At 48.0% G+C, this 22106-nt stretch overlaps 2 protein-coding genes across 6 annotated transcripts; both read left to right on the forward strand.

The window, feature by feature from the left end:
- The first annotated feature begins 137 nt into the window (after window positions 1-137).
- Window positions 138-4831, forward strand: MON1B (MON1 homolog B, secretory trafficking associated). 2 transcript variants are annotated; one of them, XM_069108155.1, is made up of 6 exons: window positions 138-392; window positions 613-824; window positions 1003-1329; window positions 2089-2896; window positions 3004-3151; window positions 4063-4831. In XM_069108155.1, exons 2-6 carry the CDS (start codon window positions 623-625, stop codon window positions 4267-4269), a joined length of 1692 nt encoding a protein of 563 aa, XP_068964256.1. In that variant the 5' UTR covers window positions 138-392; window positions 613-622; the 3' UTR covers window positions 4270-4831. The 2 variants fall into 2 exon arrangements, with proteins under 2 accessions (XP_068964256.1, XP_068964255.1); XM_069108154.1 differs by having other exon boundaries at window positions 260-392; window positions 1003-1077.
- A 1857-nt stretch (window positions 4832-6688) lies between these two features.
- On the forward strand, window positions 6689-20090 carry LOC138177143 (synaptonemal complex central element protein 1-like). 4 transcript variants are annotated; one of them, XM_069108156.1, is made up of 12 exons: window positions 6691-6897; window positions 11066-11122; window positions 11728-11802; window positions 13113-13160; window positions 13477-13531; window positions 16774-16863; window positions 17537-17600; window positions 17942-18008; window positions 18227-18362; window positions 18446-18535; window positions 19638-19716; window positions 19838-20090. In XM_069108156.1, exons 1-12 carry the CDS (start codon window positions 6744-6746, stop codon window positions 19931-19933), a joined length of 1011 nt encoding a protein of 336 aa, XP_068964257.1. In that variant the 5' UTR covers window positions 6691-6743; the 3' UTR covers window positions 19934-20090. The 4 variants fall into 4 exon arrangements, with proteins under 4 accessions (XP_068964259.1, XP_068964260.1, XP_068964257.1 ...); XM_069108157.1 differs by having other exon boundaries at window positions 6695-6855; XM_069108158.1 differs by lacking the exon at window positions 11728-11802 and having other exon boundaries at window positions 6689-6897.
- The last annotated feature ends 2016 nt before the right edge of the window (window positions 20091-22106 follow it).

Below are 22106 nucleotides of genomic sequence, written 5' to 3' on the forward strand. Positions count from 1 at the left end.
GCCTGCCCATTGGCCCACGGTACTACGCGTCAGGCTGAGAGCCAGGCTGGCTATTGAAATAGATCCAGGCAGCTCTGAGGAGGACGGAGGTGTCGGACTGCGGAACCGAGGCCGCTCTTTTTGTACCCAGCAGGTTCTTTGGCCCACAGGAGGCGTCTGTCAGATCCCGGGGCGGGACGGACGGCAGCCCAGGTGCCGTATTGGCCGAGAGGACGTCTGGGGCACGTAATCCCGCCCCCTGAGCTCGACGATTGGAGAAGGGAGGGGCGGGGGGCGGGGCTCGGAGCCTACAAATGGAGGCCCCGGCCCCGCCCTCGGTTCCCGGCCCGGCCCCGGCCCGGGCGCGCCGCAGCTGCCCTCTTACCCAGGGATAGCAGCCTTGAGGCCCCAGAGTGAGTCCTTTGCGTCGTGGCCGGGCGGGGGCCGGGGGTCGGGGCCGGAGCCGGCGGGGGGGGGGGGGGAGGAGGGGCTGTGATGACGCCTACCGGGGCCGGGCGGGGAGTGGCCTTTCTTGGCCCCATTTGCCTCCCAGGGATCCGGGGTCCGTGGAAGGCGGGCAGGCAGGCAGGAGGCGCCAGCAAGCAATTAAGCATCGGGTTCTGCCCAAACCAGGGCTTCGGAGATGGAGGCCGGAGGAGGCGGTTTCGGCGGCTCCGCCCCAGCCCCGGAAGCCCCCATCGAGCCATCGAGGCCTCCCGGGGTTGCCAGTGATGAGGAGCCTTTGGGAGGCCCCGGCAGCCAGGAGTATTGTGGACCCTCCAGGGCTGATGAAGAGGCTCAGGGGGCCCTGGCTGGGCCCGAGCAAGACGCTCCCAGCCACCTAGGTGAGCCTGGCCACCCCTGCAGCCGAAGCAGGGGGCCCCATGGGGGGGGGGTGCAGTATGTTTGCTTTGAGAGGGGTGGGGGCTACCTGCCCAGAAAGGCTTCTTGGAGGACGGCAGCTTAACCGATGAATGGCCAAGGACAGCCAACAGGAGACTCACAGGAGGCCTTTTCTTTCAGGTGTGCATGAGCTTTCAAGACAGACCTCCTTGGACAAAGAGGATGATAGAGGAACCCAAGACTCGGGAAAGCCAGGTAAAATGCCTGCCCGTGGTGACAGCAGCCAGAGAGGGCAACTGTCAACTCCCGGACCTCGCACTGAGGAAGATGTGACAGCCGAGGGCTGGCGCAGCAGGCGAAAGCATGTGTTCGTGCTGAGTGAGGCTGGAAAGCCCATCTATTCCCGCTATGGCAATGAGGAGGCCCTGTCTGCCACCATGGGGGTGATGATGGCCCTGGTGTCATTCATTCAAAGTGGGGACAATGCCATCCGTTCTATCTACTCAGGTAGGGACCACCTTATCCTGTTTCCCCAAACACAGTTACACACACACACACACACACACACACACACACACACACACACACACACACACACACACACATACACCTCTACTGCCTCACCCAAGCGTTTCTTCCTAGCAAAGTCTAGAGAGGCCCGAGGTGGTCTCATCCAGGGTTGTGGAATCCTAACTGGAAGGGACTTGTAAAAAGTCCTTGTTTTCACCCTTTCCTTCCGATGCATAGATTTCATGTTGGAAAGACATCATGGACCATCTAGGCCAAGCCCTTCATTTGACTGATGAAAAAGGCCCCAAGAAGTATGAATGATGTGTTGGGTCACACAAATAGTAAGCAGCTGAATTGGGGCCAGTCAGTGCTTTTTCGATCACAGTGAGCTGGCTTCTAAAGCTACTCTGAATTCCTTTTCTATAAGAGACTCATCTTAGAGCAGGATCTAAACTTGTAAGTATAGTAGAGACTTCCAACTAAGAAAACCAGATATCAGACCTGGAAGGAGACCTTAAGATCATCCTCACATCTTTCCAACGAAGCAACTAGGCCCAGCAAGAAGAATGAACTTGCCCATGGTCATACAGTGAGTTACTGACAGAGCCACCCCAATTTTTTCCCTTGGAGGTTTGAATGTCAGGAACTGGCACAGGGTAAACTTGCTGGGGAGAGAATGAAGAGACTTACGTGTTTGCCCTGGTGAAGGCCTGATCCCCTCCTCTCCTTCATTTGCTTCTCCTTCCTCCATGACAGATGATCGGACATTGGTCTTCTTGCAGCAGGGCCCACTAGTGCTGGTTGCAGTGTCCAGGACCCCACAGTCAGCAGCACAGCTTCGGCTCGAGCTCCTAGGGGTTCATGCCCAGATTGTGAGCGTGCTGACCCGGGCTGGTGTGGCTCGAGTGTTTGAGCGCCAGAGGAGCTATGACTTGCGAAGGTTGCTGGCCGGCTCGGAGCGAATCCTCGACAGCCTGCTGGATGGGGCTGAGCGTGAGCCAGGGTTCCTGCTGGGTGCTGTTCGATGCCTGCCCCTGCCTGCCCCATTCCGGGACAGTCTAGGTCTCCTGCTGCAGCGGGCCACAGCACCCAGCCTGGCCTTCTCTATCTTGGCTGCCGGCCGCCACCTGATCACAGCGGCACAAGAGAGGGCTGTCCTGGAAGACTGCCGCCTTGACCCAGCTGACCTCCACCTGCTCTTGAACTTGGTGGGAGCATCTTCTGCCTTCCGAGCTGGGGAGGTCTGGGCTCCTGTCTGCCTGCCCCGATTTAACCCCGATGGCTTTTTTTATGCTTATGTCAGCTACCTGGGTGACAGCACTGCCTATGCTATCTGCCTTGTGCTCCTTTCAACTGACCGCGAGGCCTTCCATGCCCTGGCTGGCTGTAAGCGGATAGTTGAAGAGGGCCTGCAGGCCCTAGGGGCCTCCCGGGTTCTGGCTAGTGGTGGAGGAGGACTGCCCTCCTATGGGGCCAGTGCAGTTGGTTCCCCGGACCTGTGGCACTTCCTCTACAAGCCTTTTGACATCCCTGACAACTATCGACAGCTGCCACAGTTCACCAGGTGACTGTCAGGTCATCAATTCTGTGAGGGCTTCCTGGAGGGAGGGAAGTAGAGGAGGGGAGAGGAATCCCTTTTGACTGCCCCTTCTAACCCCCATCCCCCACCAGCCCAGAGATGGAGGGCCCGTATGCCAGGGAGTGTGAACGACAGAGGCTCTTCGACCTCTACTATCACCTGCATGGGCGGCTGCATTCCCCATCCAGGCCCCTTCGGCTCATTTACCATGTGGCTGAGAAGGAGACCCTGCTTGCTTGGGTGAGCTGGAATCCTCAAGTGGCTTTACCTGACAAGTTTCAGAGCAAGTTTGAAAGAAGCAGAAATTCCAAAAAGGATAAGGTTTCCCTATTCTCTGACTTTCTGGGCTTCACAGCATTCAAATAAAGCAAACACCAAGCTTTGATAGTATCCAGGGTCCTTTGCACAGACTTGAGGACTGTTCTGGGGAGGGAGATAGAGTCTGGAGGCTCCTGAAAGCATTCACCATACTATTACAGGCCAGTGGTTCAGGGCACCAGAGAGGGTTAGTTAGCTAGTCATGTAATAGGGGCTGGAAGGGTACTTAGTAATAAAAATCATCCCTTCACTTTCTAATATGAGTCACATTTTAAAGTAAAATTGAAAGTCCCCAAACTTTATGGCCACCAAAGTACGCCATTCACTGCCCAGGAAAAGCTCAGATCCTCAGAAGAGCTGGTGTTATAGAGGGGCAGGGCCTTAGCCAAGTCATTTAGCCAAGACTTCTGACATAGATCTAGTGAGAAGAGCTGCTCAGAAAATGGGAGCTGGCCATGCCCTGTGATCTGACCAAAGTGGAATTAGGTAGGGCCTTTGAAGGGAGTGAGAGGGGGCTGGCAGTGGCTTCTGGACAGCGGGGTGGGGGGGGGCCACAGGTGATGAAGAAAATAGGCCTGTCAGTCTGGAGCTAGAAGGGACCCGGGAGGTCACTGAATCTGACTTCATTTCAGAGAGGAGGAAACCCAGGACCAGGGTGAAGGGTCACAGAGCTCCAAAGTATCGATCTGGGATAGGAACTTGGGTCTGTCCAAGGGCTTCTCTCCAAGAAGGCTGGGGCGAGCTGATGGGGGAGCTTTTCCCGCCAGCCCAGGAAGGGCTCCAGGCCATCACCATTGTCAGGTGCCCTTCTGATTTCTGGTCTCTCCTCTCAGGTGACACCGAAATTTGAGCTTTATGCCTGCTTTAACCCACTGGTCACAAAATCAGGTGCCATCCATGCTGTGACTAAACTCCTGCGTTGGGTGAAGAGGGAGGAGGACCGCCTCTTCATCCGTTACCCTCCAAAGTACTCAACTGCCCCTGGCCCAGCCCGCCACGGACCCAACAGGACCAACTCTGCCCTGGAGAATGGCCTTTGAGACTCTGCACCTTGGGGGAGTGGGATGGCTATCATGCACATGAGAAGGGCCCCATTCCCTGCCCATTGTTACCTGAAGGCCACTGGGCCATGTGTCCTCACAAAGCTGGGAGGGCTTTTCTCTGTCCATAAGAGGCAGGTGTGTGTGTGGCGTGGGGGTGGGAGGGCTTTTCCACACACCTAGGGGGGATGGGGGTGGGGGGGGGGGGGGGGGGGGGTTGTCCATGTGTCAGTGACTTTAAGCGTGTGTTGGGGAGATGGGGAGGATCAAGCTTTCTGTGGGTTGCTACAAGGCTTTTGGATGGCTGTGCTAGGCTGCTTCTCAGCAGGCTCTTTTGTTGGACTGCTTCGGTCTTCAGTTTGTGTGTGAGTCACTGAGAGGCATAATCTGAGAATCCGTCAGGAAAGGCTTCCATGTTCTGAACACTTCTTCTTGGCCTCACGGTCCACCATTGGACCCTCCCTATCCCCAACTCCCCTCTAGCCTTTGACAGGGGTATTCTTGTGGCCACCCTGAGGCACTGACTTTAACATGTGCAGAAATAAAAAAAAAATTTTAAAAAGACTGGCCCATTCCTTGACTCTGCCCCACCAGCTTTTCTGCTCCCCACTCTGGACTAAGGAGTGAGAGATGCCTCAAAATTTTCATTTGCTGGGAGGGCTGAGGGCAGCTACTCCTAGGCATCCCTTATTTTAGCAGTAGGCATGGCCCTTTGATGGACTTGGGGGATGCTAGCCTTGGGACCCACAATCCAACTGATGAGATACAACATGTACATGGGAAAAAGAGGAAATGCAAAGCAGCTGGATTGGGGTACGGGGTACTCACATGCCATGTGCCCCTGGACAGTCTTGGGAACTCTCCTGCTTCAGTCTCTTAGCTTTCTTCTTTCCCCCAGAATCTGACCTGGGCCTTTGGGCACAATTCCCTCTCTCCTGTTTCTTGATGACTTTGATTAACCTTGGCTTGGATGGGAGGCAAGGGCAGAGAAAGAGGGATTTGCCTCAGAGCACTTGGGTTGGAATCCTGGCCTTCCTTCTCAACGCCTAAGGACGTTTGGGGCTGAGGCCTTGGCACTAAGAAGACACAGATGTAGGTTGTTGAACAGTTAACAAAAAGGAGATGTCCTTAGCTGTGGTAGCAGGCTGTTTGAGCACCATATATGCTAAGAGTGAGTTCATTACCCCCTGCTGGGCCTTCCTATGCTGTCTTCTTTCCAAGGCTTTTCTAATGAGCCCTTTGTCAGTCTAGAAGCCCATCTTACCAGCCAGGGCTTTCTCCAGCACTCTAGCGTCCATTTCTGGACCAGACCCATTTCCCACTGCTATCCAGGCCATATCTACAACTGCTCAGAGGGGAGACTTTGAACATTCCTCATCTGCTTTCCAGCCACAGACACTTTGAACTCATTCCTCAGGGGTTAGCTGCTTCTCCTCCACCTCATACTCTCCATCCCAGTGAGTGTGAACCTCCAGCCACAAACTCCCATTCTCCATCCCCAACTGCCTTCACTGTCCCTGTGTGTCTAACCCTCCCCAATTCCATAGCCAATGTCAAATCTGCCCATCTCTTCCACTGTGCTTCATAATGAACATGCCTCCTTTCATCTTAAAACTTTTATCACTCCAGCTTCCTGGAGTCCTTTAAAGGTCATTATCCATAACCAGTCCTTCCCCCTCCGAGACATGCTGTTTCCTCACTGGGGTCAGGGCCACTCATGCTCTACTTTTTAAACTCCTGCCCTTATCCTTCTTGTTGAGTCATTTCTACCATGCCTGATTCTCTGTGACCCCATTTGGGGTTTTCTCAGCAAAGATCCTGGAGGGGTTTGCCATTTCATTCTCCAGGTCATTTTACAGATGAGGAAACTGAGGCCAAGGAGGTGAAGTGACTTGCCCAGGGTCACACAGCTGGTAAGGGTCTAAGGTTGGATTTGAATCCAGAACTCAATTCCAGGTCCACTGCCCCTTCTCCCCCTCACTGTTGGTTGGACACCTCATCTGCTGCCTCCACGACAGAGATCAGAATCTTTGAGGCTCATCATCTCCTGTTGAAACCCTCTGTGGTCCAGCCTGGCCTGCTCTCCCTCCAGGGCCTGTGCTGCAGCATTGGTGCCTACTCTAAAGTGAGGATCCAGCATGATCTCTTCTGGGAGCCCCATTTGGAGAGGTAAGGGGCGCTAGCAGAGGCAGGCTTTGAACCCAGCTCTAGGACCGGCCTTCTTACTACCCTTCTCTTTGGGGCATAAACAAGGTTTATCTCCATAAGTGCTTGAGTACTTGAGGAGTTAGAGTAGAGAGGGCAGAGAGAAATGGGAGGGGTCAGCAAAGAGGGCAGAGGAGGGAAGGGAGGGGAGGGGAAGAGCTCGGCCGCCCCGCCCAAGAGGCTCTGGGAGCGCATGCGCACTACGGGCTGGCACACTCCTGGCTCCTTCCTGCACTCCCAGACGTTGGTTGGTTGGCCTGGCTCTGCGCATGCGCCCTCAGACCCGCGGACAAAGGGCGGGAAAGGGGGCGGCTTGTGAGAAGCCCTTTGAGGAAGAGAGAACGGCCCGAGAGCGAACAGGGGAGCGGAGTCACAGCTTCAGTAAGGCCGGACAGAGCTTTGGAGTCCAGGGCTCCCGCTCGGGTGAGCGCCCCGGGCCTCAGAGCTTCCGGAGGCCCACCCCGGAGGGGTCGAGTCCCCCCACCCCCACCCTGGGTTCCGCCACACTCCCCGTTTTTTGTTCTTACTGCCTTGTTTTTCAAAGATTTTTCTTGGGGGGTCCACAGACGCTTGGGGGAGTCGGAGGGGTGTCTGCTCCCAGCACGCCAAGACCTCTGTCCCGAGAACAGGCAGACCGGGACATTCTGTCCCAGGAGCTCGGTGGGCCATCGGGGGCGCCGAGGCCAGCCCCCTGCCTCCCGGGCCACCGCCGCTCATCCCGATTCTTGTCTTGCCCCTGGACTTCAGTGACTCGGGAAGAGAGAGTGAGGCTGGAGACTGGGCAGCTCAGCCTCACAGAGAGATATCCCCTCCGACGTCACTGGTCTTCTTCTAAATGAAGAAAGACAACAATAAGTATAGCATCCAGACTCCAGGCCTGGCAGTCTGCTGAACCACCTAACTGCCCCCTATTAGGCGTTTACTAAATTCTTATTGACTTGGCCCTTAGGCATCACTAGCTGTGCAAAAAAATCTACCCCCACCCTGATATATATTTCTTTTCAAAGGTATATTGTTGCATTATAATTTGAATGTCCTCTTCCAAGTCTCCATTCCTCTGGTATATGCTTTCTAAAATTCATTTTGGGGTTATTTTTAAAAGGAGTATATGTTCAAAATTCCCTTTAAATATTCATACCGGTAAGATGTTTTCTATGCTCTCAAGTCCTACTGGTTGTACCATAACTTATTTCCATTCCCTTACATACCAGGTCCCTGAAAACCCTACTATGTCCCACTACCACCAAGTTGCCTTCCCTGGTCTTAGACAGCTAACTGGGTTAGAGCTCAGGAAAATTTGTGACCACGCTCAAATCCACTCCAAAAGCTGTGCTCAACCGAGGTTCATAAAATATTTAGAATGGAAGGAAACTACTTTCTTTAGGGCTCTGGGCCCCCAAATATGAGTAGGTGGTCAGGAAACCCATTTACAAGGGGAAAAAAATCTCTGCCCAGAATTTCAGTGCATCAGGCATTCTTCTAATTATGAGGGAATTAAGATTTGACCCTTGCTTTTCCCTAACTGTATTTTGTTTGTCCTTACAAAGCACAACCCAAGCATTCAGTGACCACAGAAGAACTGCTCAGGATGCAGAAAGATAATGTGTTCTTACACTTGCATAGTCTCATCCCAGGCTGCTGACCCTGAGCAACCCCTTTCTGGGCCCCCCTTCCTTTGAGCACAGGGTAAAGCTTGCTGAGCTTCTGGAACCTCACCATCTTCCAAACACTGGTTGCTTTGACAAAGATTCCAAGGAAAGCTTTGCAACTCAAGACCTTTCTAAAATGGAAACAATGAGTAACATATCTTGACATCTCAACCTCTGAATGACCATCAAAGGGTTCACATTTTGTGGGATTCCAAGTCCAATGAAACCATAGATCTAAAGGCTGTCAAAGGGGAAGCCTGAACAAAAGAGAGGTGGGCAGGATGTGAGACTGACTCCCTTCCCATATCAGAGAGAGCACGATGGAGGTAGGGAGATTTCTAGACTTCAGGAACATGAGTGACCTGGGTTCTAATATTATCTCAGACACTAGGGAGGAGTCATGTAGCTCCTCTGACTCTTCATTTTCTTGCCTAGAAAAAGGAGATGATAATAGCACCTGCTTTTTTTTGGGGGGGGGGCAAGGCAATAGGGGTGAAGTGACTTGCCCAAAGTCACATAGTTAGTCATGTCAAGTGCCTAAGGCCACATTTGAATTCAGGTCCTCCTGACTCCAGGACCAGTACTCTATTCACTGCTTGTTCAGTTGTATCTGACTCTTGGTGACCCCATGGACCACAGCACCCCAGGCCCTCCTGTCCTCCCCATCTCCCAAAGTCTGTCCAAGCTCATGCTCATTGCTTCCATGACACTCCCCATCCATCTTCGCTGTCCCCTTCTCCTTTTGCCTTCAATCTTGTCCAACATCAGACTCTTTCTCAAAGAGTCCGATCTTTTCGTTATGTGGCCAAGTATTTAAGCTTCAGCTTCAGTATTTGACCTTCCAGTGAATAGTCTGAATTGGTTTCTTTAAGCAATGACTGATTTGATCTCCTTGCCATTCAAGGGGCTCTCCAAAGTCTTCCCCAGAGCCACAGTTCAAAACCATCGATACTGCACCTCAGCTTTCCTCAAAGTCCAGCTCTCACAACCTCCATTGCTGCTGGGAAAGCCATAGCTTTGACCATACAGAGCTTTGTCAGCAAGGTGATGTCTCTGCCTTTCAGTCTGCTGTCCAGATTCGCCAGAGCTTTCCTTCCGAGGAGCAAGTGCCTTTTAATTTCATGGCTGCAGTTGCCGTCTGCAGTGACCTTTGAAGCCAAGAATACAAAATCTGACACGGCTTCCATTTCTTCTCCCTCTGTTTGCCAGAAAGTGATGGGACCAGTTTTCATGATCTTCTTTTGGATGTTAAGCTTCAAGCCAACTTTTGCACTCTCCTCTTTCACCCTCATTGAGAGGCTTCTTCATTCCTCTTCACTTTCTGCCATCAGAATGGTATCATCTGCATATCTGAGACTGTTGGTATTTCTCCTGGCAACCTTAATTCCAGCTTTTGATTCATCCAGGTTGGCATTTCATGTGATGTGCTCTGCACATAAGTCATATTACTAAATTGACAATAAACAGCCTTGTCACACTCCTTTTCCAATCTTAAACCAATCCGTTGATCCATGTTTGGTTGCAGGTGTTGCTTCTTGACCTATGTATACATTCCTCAGGAGACAAGATGTTAGGGATCGCTAAAACCAACTTTCTCATTTTATCGGTAGGAAAACTGAGACCGAGAGGTAGACTCATCATAAAAAAAAATCCTCCTCAAAAATCATCCCAAGAATGTTGAAAACTAAAAATAAATTAATTATAAAAATCAACCCAAGCCCCTGAGGAATTAGTGCTGGCTCATGAGTGACCTTAAAGTTCTGAGGAGTTCTTCCTAGAAGGGAGACTGATGTGCCCAAGATCCTAAGGAATCAGGATCTTATAGCTGAGTTGGACCCAAAAGACCTTATAATGCATCCCTCCCATTTAACAGACAGGACCAGGATCAGTTTCTGGGGGCAAGGGCTTGCAGACTCCAAGGCTTTTAGACCTACAACGGTCCAATGCTCATATTTATTTTACAAGGAAGGAAACAAACAGGCACACAGTGATTTTTGGATGATGGCAGGGAATAAGCAGCTAGGTGGAGCAATGGTTAGGACCTTGCAATCAGGAAGACTTGATTTTAAATCTGACCTCAGACACTTACTAGCTTTGTGACCCTGAGAAAATCATTTACCTCTGTTTGCTTCAGTTTCCTCATCTGTAAAATGAGCTGGAGAAGGAAATAGCAAACCCTTCCAGTATCTCTGCCAAGAAAACACAAATGGGGGCATGAAGAGTTGGACACAATTGAAAAAATGACTGAACAGCAACAACACGGAATCAAGATGTTATAGCTCAATGGTCTTTTTGTGTCACAGACCCCTTTGGCAGACTGGTGAAACCTATGTACCCCTTCTCAGAAGGTTTTTAAATGCACAAAATCAAATATATAGAATGAAAAAGGGAACTGCTTATATTGAAATACATTTACCAATTTAAAAGACAAATTCACAAAAACTAAGGTTAAGAACCTCTGATACATTCCAATACCTGTTTACTTGTGGGACAGCCAAGGCTAGGTATCTACAGATTACATGTATTGTCACTCTGTTAACTCTGCTAACAAGAAACTAGGCAAATTACATGGAATCAGCAAAAGCATTTAATTGGAACAAAAAGAGGAAATGGGGGGGGGGGGGGAATTGAGACATTTTCATCAGCCATTCGCCTAACAGATGTGTCTTCATTCTCCTGTAGTGACAGCTTCCAAGAGCTAGTATTCAAGCCCGGGTCATCTGACTGCAAATCCCATACACAACACTCAGCATTGGGGTTTGTTTATATTTTATGGTATTGTCAGGAAAAGTCATCTTCCTGAATTCAAATCTGTAAAATGGTGGTTATAATAATAGCACCTATCTCCTCGAATTGTTGGGTGCTTTATAAACCTTAAGGCTCTATATACATGTTCACTGTGATTAACCCAAAGGCCTGACTTTTCTCTCCTCCCACAACAGAGAACCCTAATCCCAGAATTGAAGAAATGATCAATGTAATTAACGAACTGAAACAAGGTGAGCTGAGGAACAAGGAAGGTCCAAATTTTTTTTGGAGGGTAATTGGGGTTAAGTGACTTGCCCAAAGTCACACAGCTAGTAAGTGTGTCAAGAGTCTGAGGTCACATTTGAACTCAGGTCCTCCTGACTCCAGGTCCAGTGCTCTATTCACTGTGCCACCTAGCTGCCTGGGAAGGTCTAAATCTTAAACCTCTGGGAGCTCAGGCTGCCAAAGAGAACCATCGGCTCCCTCTAGAAGTGTGGGTCTCTACCCTGACATTCTGCCTCTTCTCTATTCCATCAGAGGAGGATGAAATCTGGTCAGTCTAGGATGGCTGGGAAAGTGTCCCATGGGGAGAACACACTGGAGCTGGGCCTTAAAGGGTGGACAAAGAGGACAGAAGAGAAGGCACTCTAGTGCCTAGGATTCAGGGAAACATTTCTTAACCTCAGCTACTGTAATATTAATTTGCCAGGTGATCTTGAGAAAGCCCCTTCCCGTTATTGAGTCTTCATTGCTTCCTCTGTAAAATGAGCGGTCTTAGCATCCCCCAACTATTTGAGGGCAGTCTAGGCTAGGACCTCCACTCATAAATCTCTTCCTTCATCTCTGTTTTCTCTAGCCCGCAAAATTGCAAATGAGCAACTTCAGAAAAACCAGGCTGAAAGGGAAGCGTTGAAGAAAGAACTAGAAGAATGTAGGTCATCCTCAAGCAGCGAAGTACTACTTCTGTGGTCCCCAGATTGCCCCATCCCCAGAGGCATTTGTAGCTCTCTACCCAGGCCTGGCTCCCCATTCATGTTTGCAGTAGCCAGTGAGACACTGAGAATTATCATATATTTCAAAGAACTGAGCTCAGCAAATAGGGGGCTTATGCCTTCTCTCTACAAGGGCTCTGCTCTATGCTACACAGTGTGGCAAATGATTCATTTAAGCCCTATTTTATTCTGATCGGCATTATTCAGTTCAGTGAGATTCCATAAGGAGAAGGATTATTTGTCTTATACTTGTCTATTGAGGTACATTTAGTCACCCGCCCGTTGGCCAAGTGCCAAAGTCATTTCCTGTGTTGGGCAGTAGAGAGGGATGATGAAGGTCAGACTAAAGAAGCTGGGGGACTTTCCATATTGTTAGGACATCTCATCCATGCTGGGCTTGCTCACTTCTTCATCAGGCCTTTAAAAAAGGGGTGAATGTCCTCTACGTAGCTTCCTGTGGTTAAGCAAGTGAATTTACAACCCACAGTTCAAAGCTCTGGGGCCTAACATAACCAGAACTTTAAACTATGGGTTACAAGCCCACCTCTTTCTTCTAAGAATCTGTCTAATCTTCTCTAATTATCCCTAAATATGTAAAATATGTACTCATATTAAGTGACTAAAAGTATATTAATAGACAAATATACCAGCAATAATCACTACCCTTAGGGAATCACACTAAACTGAATAATAGTGATTGGAATAAAATAGGGCTTAAATTAAGCATCTGACATAGTAGGGAGCAGAAGTGGACCACAAATCACCATACTAGAATCTCAGAGTAGGCTTTTTAATTTAATCCTGTGTCCATCAAGTGATGAAATCACCCTCTCGGATATAAAATCTAGCTTGGAACAAGAATTAAAGAAATAAAACCCTGAAGTATAATTCCTATTTATTGACCTTTTTCTGTTCATAGATACAAAGAATGTCAGAGCCAGAAGAGGCTTTGGAGATCATCTAGTCTAACGTTTTTGTTTTTTTAAATAATGGGGGAAACTGGAATCCATGGAAGGTTTGGGACCTACTTAAGATAACTGCAACCCTCTTTACACAGCACAGTACATGGCACATAGGTGTTTAATAAATGTTTATTGACAGACACTACCTCAGGCAACTACTCCCTGTTCCCTTTCTGGCTGTCAGTTTCCCTGTCTATAAATTGAAGAGGTCACTGCCACCTCATTAAATGTAGGCTGTACAAAATGGAGGTGAGGAAGACACTCAGTCAAATTTCTGCCCCTTGCAGTAAACACAGAAAAGACTCATCTAGAGGAAATCTTAAGCATGAAGCAGGGTAAGTCCCCCATTATGGGGAACATCTTCCCTTGTAAGGGAGCTGTTTTCTTTCTTTTTTTTTGAAGGGTGAAGGTAGGGCAATTGGGGTTAAGTGACTTGTCTAAGGTCACATGGCTAGTTTTTTGTGTTGTGTCTGAGGCCAAATTTGAACTCAAGTCCTCCTGACTCCAGGCCCAGTGCTCTATTCAATTCACCACCTAGCTGCCCCAGGGAGCTGTTTTCATTGTCTGGAAGTTCTGTTGAGGCTGAGTCATATCATACAGGTGCCTTTCTGAACATTGCCTTAGCATACTGACCTCTCTTTCTCATCATAGAAATCCTGAACATCCATCAACAGCTCGACAAAGAACAGGAAAACAAAATCCAGAGGTAAGAGGTTTGTATTCTTTCAGAATGAACAAAGAAGCAAGGATTAGATCTGGCTTCTGGTGAGGTGGTACTAAGTCATGGGACATCCTACCTGCCTCCACTGGACCTGATGTTCTCCATTAGCCATTTTGTGGCTAATGTTAAATCCTAGAACAAGGATTTTGAGGCTTTTAATTTTTTTTGTTTATTTTTAGTTTATAACATTTATTTCCACAAGATTTTTAGTTACAAATTTTCTCTCCATCTTTCCCCTACCCACCACCCCAAAACAGCAGTCCCACTGAATACCCCCCTCCCACAATCTGCTCTCTCCTATATTCTCCCCCATCCACCCTCCAACTTTACAGTAGGGCAAGATGGCTCTCCATACTCCAATGCTTATATATCTTATATCCCAGTTGCATGTAAAAAATAATAATAATTTTTTAAACATTTGATTCTAAAACTGAATTCCAGATTCCCTTCTTCCCTCATCACCCAACCATACTGGGAAGAAAAGCAATTCAATATAGGTTGTACACAGTGTAGTTACCCAAAACATTTCCATAGTGGCTATATTGTGAAAGACTGACTATATTTCTCTCCATCCTATCTCACCCCACACTTGTTCTATTCTCTACTTTAACCCTGTCCCTTTTCAAAAGTGTGTGCTTCTAAGTACCCTCTCCCGCAATCTGCCCTCCCTTTTATCATCCCCCCTCTTATCTCCTTCCCCCCTACTCTCCTGTAGGGTAAGATACCCTATTTAGTGTGTATTTCATTCCCTCCTCAAGCCAAATTCAATGGGAATAAGGTGGACCCATTCTCTTTTGCCTTCCTATTCTTCCCTTCCATTGTAACATTTTCTCTTGCCTCTTTTATATGAGATAATTTACTCTCTTCTATCTCCCCCTATCTCCTCTCATTATATTTCTCTCTCACCTCTTCATTTTATTTTTTAGATATCATCCCTTCCTATTCAACTGATACCATGCCCTCTGTCTATGTATCCATGTACATATATATACACACACTCACATATCTATTTATATGTACCTATACCCTCCTATGTAGACATATATATATATATATATATATACATACACATATATACATTTATATTCCCTTCAACTATCTTCATACTGGCCACACACCCCAGGACCTCCACCCAAGACCTCGATCCACATCCAATCAGGTTAAAGTAAGAGCAATTACCCTCTGAATGGTTGCTTAGTCCCCCTACAATCTGCAGGCCAGGAACTCTGAAGCAGCCATGGCAGTGGCTGTGCAGGGGCCGGACCGTCTCTTCTGTCCCCCCCCAGTTCCAGCAGAGTTGCCCACTGACCTTTTACTTGCTCTTTGGCGTTTATGGGTTGAGAAGTCTGGAAACCACCACAGATGCTGGTGATTCACTTTCCTGAAGTCTGCTCCGGCTGCTGCTGGTCAGGGCTGCCCTGAGGCTAAAACTGCAGCTCACATGGGGCTGGGCTCTGCTCCCAGCATGCTGTGATGGACCTTTCCTGTTGGCCTTCCAGGCTGCCTTCAGCAGGAGATTTGTTTTTCTCTGTCACTTTGTGGCTTCTGTAGCTCTAAAGTTTTTTTAGAGTCATATTTTTTAGGAGTGCAGGGAGTTTTTCTGCTTCTATACCACCATTTTGGCTCTGCCCACCCCCCCAATCAGTTGATAAATATCTACCCTTTGTCACTCTCACCTCCCCTGTTGATAGAGAAAGTAAAACAAACCCCTCATTACAAATATATTGTCCAGCAAAACAAATACCCCTATTGGCCATGTAAAAATCTGTCTCAATCTGGACTTGAGTCCAGCACCTCTCTGTCAGGCTTCATCATCACACCTCTGGAATTGTGGATGGTCATTGCATCCATCATCCAAAGTCCTTTGTTTTCCTGGTTCTCCTCAGTTCTCTCTGAGGCATTTAATTTTTGTCATTTCCTACAATAGTATTTCATCACATTCCTGTACCATTATCTGTTCAGTCACTCCCCAGTTGATGGGCATAGCCTCAGTTTCCAATTCTTTGCCACCACAAACAGAGCTGCTTGAAATCTTTTTGTGCATGTGGGGCCTTTTGCTCTCTGTCTTTGATTTCATTGGGGTCTAACCCTCAGAGAAGTTCTGCTGGCTTAGGGAATCTTTCCAGAATAGCTGGACTATAGAATAGGCCCCTTTCTTAATCTGTGCCCATGGATAGATTCTATCGGTCTGTGAACTTGAATGGGAAAAAGCTAACTTCTAACTGAGACATAACATTATAGTTTAATCATTGTAAAATGTTCTGAGAAGGTATCCATAGGCTTCATCTGAAAGTTCCAGGGGCACATGAGCAAAAACACTGAAGAATTCTGCTTCTGAAAATCCTGTCATGGCCCTTGAAGGGGTCAGTTTATAGTGTTCATCACAGAGAGGGAGCCAGCAGGTCACTTCAGAGGCATCACCTCCAATATCCCAGTTGGAGGATGAATTCCGCTCTTCTGTATGACAGAATGTGGGGTGGAACTTGAGAGGACATAAACTCCTAAGTATGAGTGTTCCTTTCTACTTCTGCTTACTGACCTGCAACAGCTCATGATCAGGCAGCCTGTAAGCATTTCTCTAATCTTTTTATTTTGAAGGGGGAAAGGCAAGGCAGTTGAGGTTAAGTGACTTGCCCAAGGTCACACAGCTAGTAAGTATCAATTATATGAGGTAGGGTTTGAACTCAGGTCCTCCTGACTCCGGAGCTGGTGCTCTATTCACTGCGCCACCTAGCTGCCCCCTCGGTAAGCATTTCTTAAGCACCTACTATATGCTTTTACTGTGGCTAAGCACTGGGATACAGAAAGAGGCAAAAAGCCAGTCCCTGACGTCGAGAAGCTTACAATCTAAGGAGGAAGACAAGACACAAGCATATATGTACAAACAAGTTATGTGCAGGATGGAGAGAAATAACTGAAAGGGAGAAGGCGCTAGAATCAAGAGGGGCTGGGGAGGGTTTCCTTGAGAAGGATATGGAGTTCACAGATTCCTGGAGTCTCAAGGACGATCCAAGGCACAATTCAGAACAAGTTTGACCTCTGTAAGAGACACATAGTGGGTTAGAGCTGGAAGGGGCGGGATGGTGTATATGTGTGTGTGTGTGTGTGTGTGTGTGTGTGTGTGTGTGTAAAAATACATGTCAGGCTAAGCCCAAGAGACTAAGTCTGGGTTGAATTGGCTTCTCCTTACCCCCTCCCTCACCAGCATCGCTTCTTTCTCCTCCAAGACAACAGGCTATGTCCCAGGACTGCATCAAGAGGATAAGAGATCTGAATTCTAAAATTCAGGAAGAGAAACTAAGAAGGAGGAAGCAGAGGTAAAATCTCCTATTTCAGTTTTATACTGGCATTCAATACCCTGTGAATTTCAAATTGGATTTAAAACCACAGAATCTTACAGCTGGAAGGGTGTATGTGACCCTAGACAGGCAGTCCAGTCTAGCCCCCTGACTATCCAAGTCTATAGACAGTGCAGAGAGCCTTAGATCGAGATGTAAGAGATCTGAGGTCTTGTCCTGCTTGTGCCAAAGACTCACTATGAAGCCTTAAGAGAATCTTTTCCCTTTGCTTTCCTGGACCTCAGTTTCCCCAACTATAAAATGAGAGTGTTGAACAATTGCTGGCTAAATACCCTTTCAGTTCTGAAATTTAGTGACACTATAAATGATCAATTATGCAGTTGAGTGAAGTCTTAAACACCACTGAGAAGAGGTGCTGTTTAGGACTGGACCTCGCAGTACCACAAAGACTGGAATTGGCATTGGGAAAAGTAGGTTTAGGAGTGGCTAGGTGGTGCACTGAATAGAGCACTGGCCCTGGAGTCAGAAGGACTTGAGTTCAAATCCAGCCTCAGACACTTAACACAAAAACTAGCCGTGTGACCTTGGGCAAGTCACTTAACCCCAATTGCCCTCCAAAAAGAAAAAAAAAAAAAAAAAAAGTAAGTTTGGAGGCTGGCCCTGGGCAAATTCCCTGCTTTTCTCTTCCCAGAATGGAGTTTGAGCAGCAGCTAGAAGAACTGATAGAGCAGCACAAGGCCCTATGGGAATTACATGTGAGAGCGATTCAAGGGTCATGGTGGGCATGGGAACAAGAGAGCAAAGGGACAGAGGCAGAAACCGAGGTGATTGGGGAGGGGCAGGGATGGGAGCAGATGAATCACATGAAGTCACTAAGTGACCCTAGCCTAGATGCATTTCATATAAGGAAATATGCCTCCTTTTACTGGAAGTTATTGAGTGGACACTGGTTTGCAGAAGGGATTCTGATTTCGGTGTCGGTAGAATAAGATGGCCTCTGAGGTCCCTTTCAACTCTGAGATTTTGTCATATGAGTTGGGGGGGGAATTCTGAGGAAGGAGGCAACCTTAAATCCAGTTGCCCTCCCTTCCATTAGAGACCAGAGATGTTGGCTCAAGAAATCAAGAGTTTGGCCAGTACCAAGGAACAGCTTCTGAAACAGGGTAAGGGTCCTTGGGAGTGAACAAAGAGGAACAGATGAATGGAGTCCCCTTGTGAATTAGGGAGCTCCTTATCCCTGGGGGCATGCAGGTGTGAGGCTGGGTGGCCCCCTATTCAGAGAGACGGCATAGCTGGCTGTTAGCCAAAGATCAAATGAAGAGAGGAAGAAGACCCTTGAAATCTATGAGGAGATGCCTGAAATTAATTTCCTGGTAAACAGAAAACCTAATTCAGGAGAAACTGGATGCCATCGAGAAACTACTGCCTGGGTTGCTTCACCCCAAGACCAGGGCCAAGGCTTCTGCTGTTGACAGCGTGGATGCCTTCCTGCGAAGTGAGGAAGCTGCTGCAGCCATGTGAGGCAGGGGGAAGACTGCCTGGGGCTGGGCAAGTCAGGCAAGATACAGGCTGATGCTGATGGCAGGGCCATCTTTCCTAGGCACCAGTTTGAGGAGGAAAACAAGAAGGCCATGCAGTTCCTGGAGGCAGCCTGTCAGCATTATCACCAGCTGCAGCAGAAGTACCATGCGTGAGCTTGGACAAGTCCTCCAGGAGCAGGCAGCCTGAGGGCTCTCCCTGCCTTTTGCCTTCTTTCCCTCTCTCTCCCTCTTCCTCTATTGCTCTCTGATTCTTTGTCATTTGAGGGAATTCATTGTCTGTCTCTGCTGCTTTTTTGGTCATTTTCTTTGTTTCTATGTTTCTCTCTGTCTGTCTCTCCCTCTGTCTCTCTGTGTCTGTGTCTCTCTCTGACTATCTTGCTATTTGTTGAGATATGAGACCTTTCTCTGAAGAACTGTCTATAAAAAATTTTCTCCAATTTTCCGCTTTTGTTATGATCTTGGCAACATTGGTTTTGTTTGTATGAAAACTTTTTTAATTTAATGTAATTAAAATTATCCATTTTATATATCACAATGCTCTCTATCCCTTATTTATTCATAAATTGTTCTCCTGTCCACAAGTCTGATAGAGAACATATTCAGTGTTCTTCTAATTCTCTTATGATCACTCCTCCCTTTATGTCTAGGTCATGTATCCATTTGGACCTTATCTTAGTAATTGGTCTAAGTCTATAAGATACTGGTATATGCCCAATTTCTGCCAGCCCACTTTCCAGCTGTCCCAACAATTTTTGTCAAATAATGAATTCCTATCCCCAAAACTGAAGTCTTTGCGCTTGTCAAACACCAGGTAACTGTAGCTGCTTGTTTCTTAGCCAGTACCAGATAGAGTTGAGAATTACTGCCTCATAACATAATTAAGGATCCAGTGCTGCTAAACCTCCTTTCTTGACATTATTTTGCTTAGTTCCTTTGATATTCTGACATGGGTTGGATTTGGTTTGGGCCCCCTCTCCCCCTCCCAGTGTCTGGTTTCTCTTTATGTTGGTGCATATCTCTCTTTTTGGGTGTGTGAGTCTCTTGATTTTTGGCATGTGCTTTTCTCTGTGTGTCTTTGTCTCTCATTTCTCAGAGTTGGTCTCTGTGTTTTCCTGTGTCTCTCTGGGTCAGCCTCTGTAACTGTCTATGTCTCTCTGCATTAGTGTGTATGTGGGGGGGGGTCTCTCTCTGGCCCAGACTCCCTGGTCCCTCCCATCGTGACCTAGACCTTTCTAACATCTCCCCTACCAGGCTCAAGACAGAACTGGAAGCTGCTTGTCCAAGTGGTAACAGAGGAACCAAGGGGAGCATCACAGACACAGCTGCAGAGGTAGGGACCCCAGAGAAGCCAGGAAACCAGTGAGGATCACAAAAGAGAAAGGAAGAGAGACGGCAACTGGCAGGGATGTTACTAGAAGTTTGTTCCAACTTATCTGTCTTTTGGTCTTTAGCCTGTTGTAGAGCCCCCAAGAGCCTGGAAGAAGGAGCCAAATATTGACTGCAGCCCAGGGAAATATCCTACTGAGCAAGCCTCAGTCTTGTCCTAGAGCCTCACTGGGAGTTCACCCATTTGCCGCAGGAGAGAGCTGCAGCCTGGTCTGAACCTAGCCTGGAGAGACAGTGTTTGGTTCTTTGACCCCATCTCAAGCATAGGGGAGCCTCTGGTATGAGCTTTTGAATAAAGAATTCTGTTTTCTTCTCCTACTCTGGATGTATTTCTACACCCCATCCCCTATCTTATTTATTTATTTATTTTGCTTTTTGGAGGGCATTTGGGATTAAGTGACTTGCCCAAGGTCACACGGCTAGTTTTTGTGTTAAGTGTCTGAGGCCGGATCTGAACCCAGGTTCTCCTGACTCCAGGACCGGTGCTCTATTCACTGTGCCATCAAGCTGCCCCTCCCATCCCCTATCTTGTCCTAATCATTCTTTGCTTCTTAAGTGGGGTCTGACCCCTCTCTGGGCCCCCATCTAACAGGCTTATAGCTTTAGCAGTGTCCCTGGAGCCTCCTATATGCCAGGTATGAACTCAATTTACAGCTCTCACAATCGACCCTGGTCTCTGGTTTAGGACTCTCACCCTTTACCTTCTGTACTGTGTCTCTGGCCTCCTTCTGTGGAGTTTCTGGGGGAAGGCCTCTTTTTGCCTGTACATTGGAGGCTGACACCTGCTTGGACTTTAAGGCTTCTCTGAAACTTGGTTTTGACTTCCCTACTGGTCCAATTTATATCTGAGCTCCCTAGTACAAGTAGCATTATTCCCTCCTCCGGGTCCCAGATTTTACCAATGAGCAACTTGGACGAGGTCTCTCTTTTCACAATAACATGCTGCTCCTCTTCTCCCTCTTTTTTTTTTTGCTTTTTGGAGGGCAATTTGAGGTTAAGTGACCTGCCCAAGGTCACACAGCTACTTTTTGTGTTGAGTGTCTGAGCCAGATTTGAACTCAGGTCCTCCTGACTCCAGGGTCAGTGCTCTATTCACTGAGCCACCTAGCTGCCCCCTCTTCTCCCTCTTTATCATCAATAATTCTCCCAAACATTCCCCCTTGTGGCCAGACTAGATTCTTCCCAGGATTCTTCTTGTTAAGATACTGTCTGGCCTTCTTCCAAGATGCTTTCCTTTACCTTTCCTCATTTATTTTCACCTGTGAAAACCCCAAGGGATAGTTTCTGGGTAATTAATAATCAATTTATTAAACAGGCTAATTAATAATAAGTTGATGATCATTGGTCTCCCTCAATGATCAAAGACACCTAATGGAGATACCGAGTGCCTTAAATATTTTTTTGAAAGGGAATAACCCTCACAGGAGAAATCAACTCTGAGTGATGAATAGTTAATGAAGAGGTGGGCTAAAAGTCTTCAGCTCCTCTTTCTGAGAATGTGGCTTCATCCTGAGACTCCGCCACCTCCAGCAATCTGGACAAAGGGATCCATCTCTACCCAGCACACTCTGGCTGCTTTGTCACCCTGCACCCTGATGGAGGGCTAGGAGGACATTGGCTTAATGCTTTGAGGCTGCAATTCACCTACATTGGATGCTGTTTGTGCTCGAAACAGAAGTGAGGTCTCCTAGTGTGTGGGGGCCCTGCCCAAGGTCTTGGAGTGCGTACCCTGAGGACTAGGCCTTGTCCTTCAGAGACTGGCTGACCTCTGGGCTGGGCCCTACAGGAGAAAACACCAAGTCTGGATCGCAATGACTAATGGGTGATGAATATAACAGCACCGGTGATAATGCTCCTTGGGCCTACCCCAGCCGCTAGCGTCATTCTGTGAGGAGCCAGGCTACAGGATGTGAAGTCGGCAGCGCAATAACTGGGACAGCAATCCCACACTAAAGGAGAGCCTGTACTTTTGTCACTTGGAACCTACAGCGCTTTCCACTTGGCCCACAGTATCTGAGTCCAGCAGAAGTCTGCTGGAATTCTACCCAAAGGCAAGCCAACACACCTGTTTCTCAGACTCAAACCCAGGTCAGGAATTTGCAGAGCTCAGCCAAAGAGGCTACTGATCAGCTTTTCTTTATCATTTTAGAAACCCTGAAAACTTGAGTTGTCCTTGAGAGCCTGGAATTACCCATGAAAGCAGGAACAAGAACCTAGAAGACATAGGTCAGCCCAAACATTCCCTCCAGAAGTTCACAGAGCCCGGCCCTAATGTCAAGTACAAAGTGAGGAAGTAGACTAGAAGAATAAAGAAACAAAAAACACAAACCCAGA

Source organism: Petaurus breviceps, unplaced genomic scaffold, assembly GCF_028583685.1.
Source record: "Petaurus breviceps papuanus isolate PSGF00001 unplaced genomic scaffold, PetGlider_PUasm1.0 90333, whole genome shotgun sequence".
NCBI classification, from domain to species: Eukaryota; Metazoa; Chordata; class Mammalia; order Diprotodontia; family Petauridae; genus Petaurus; species Petaurus breviceps.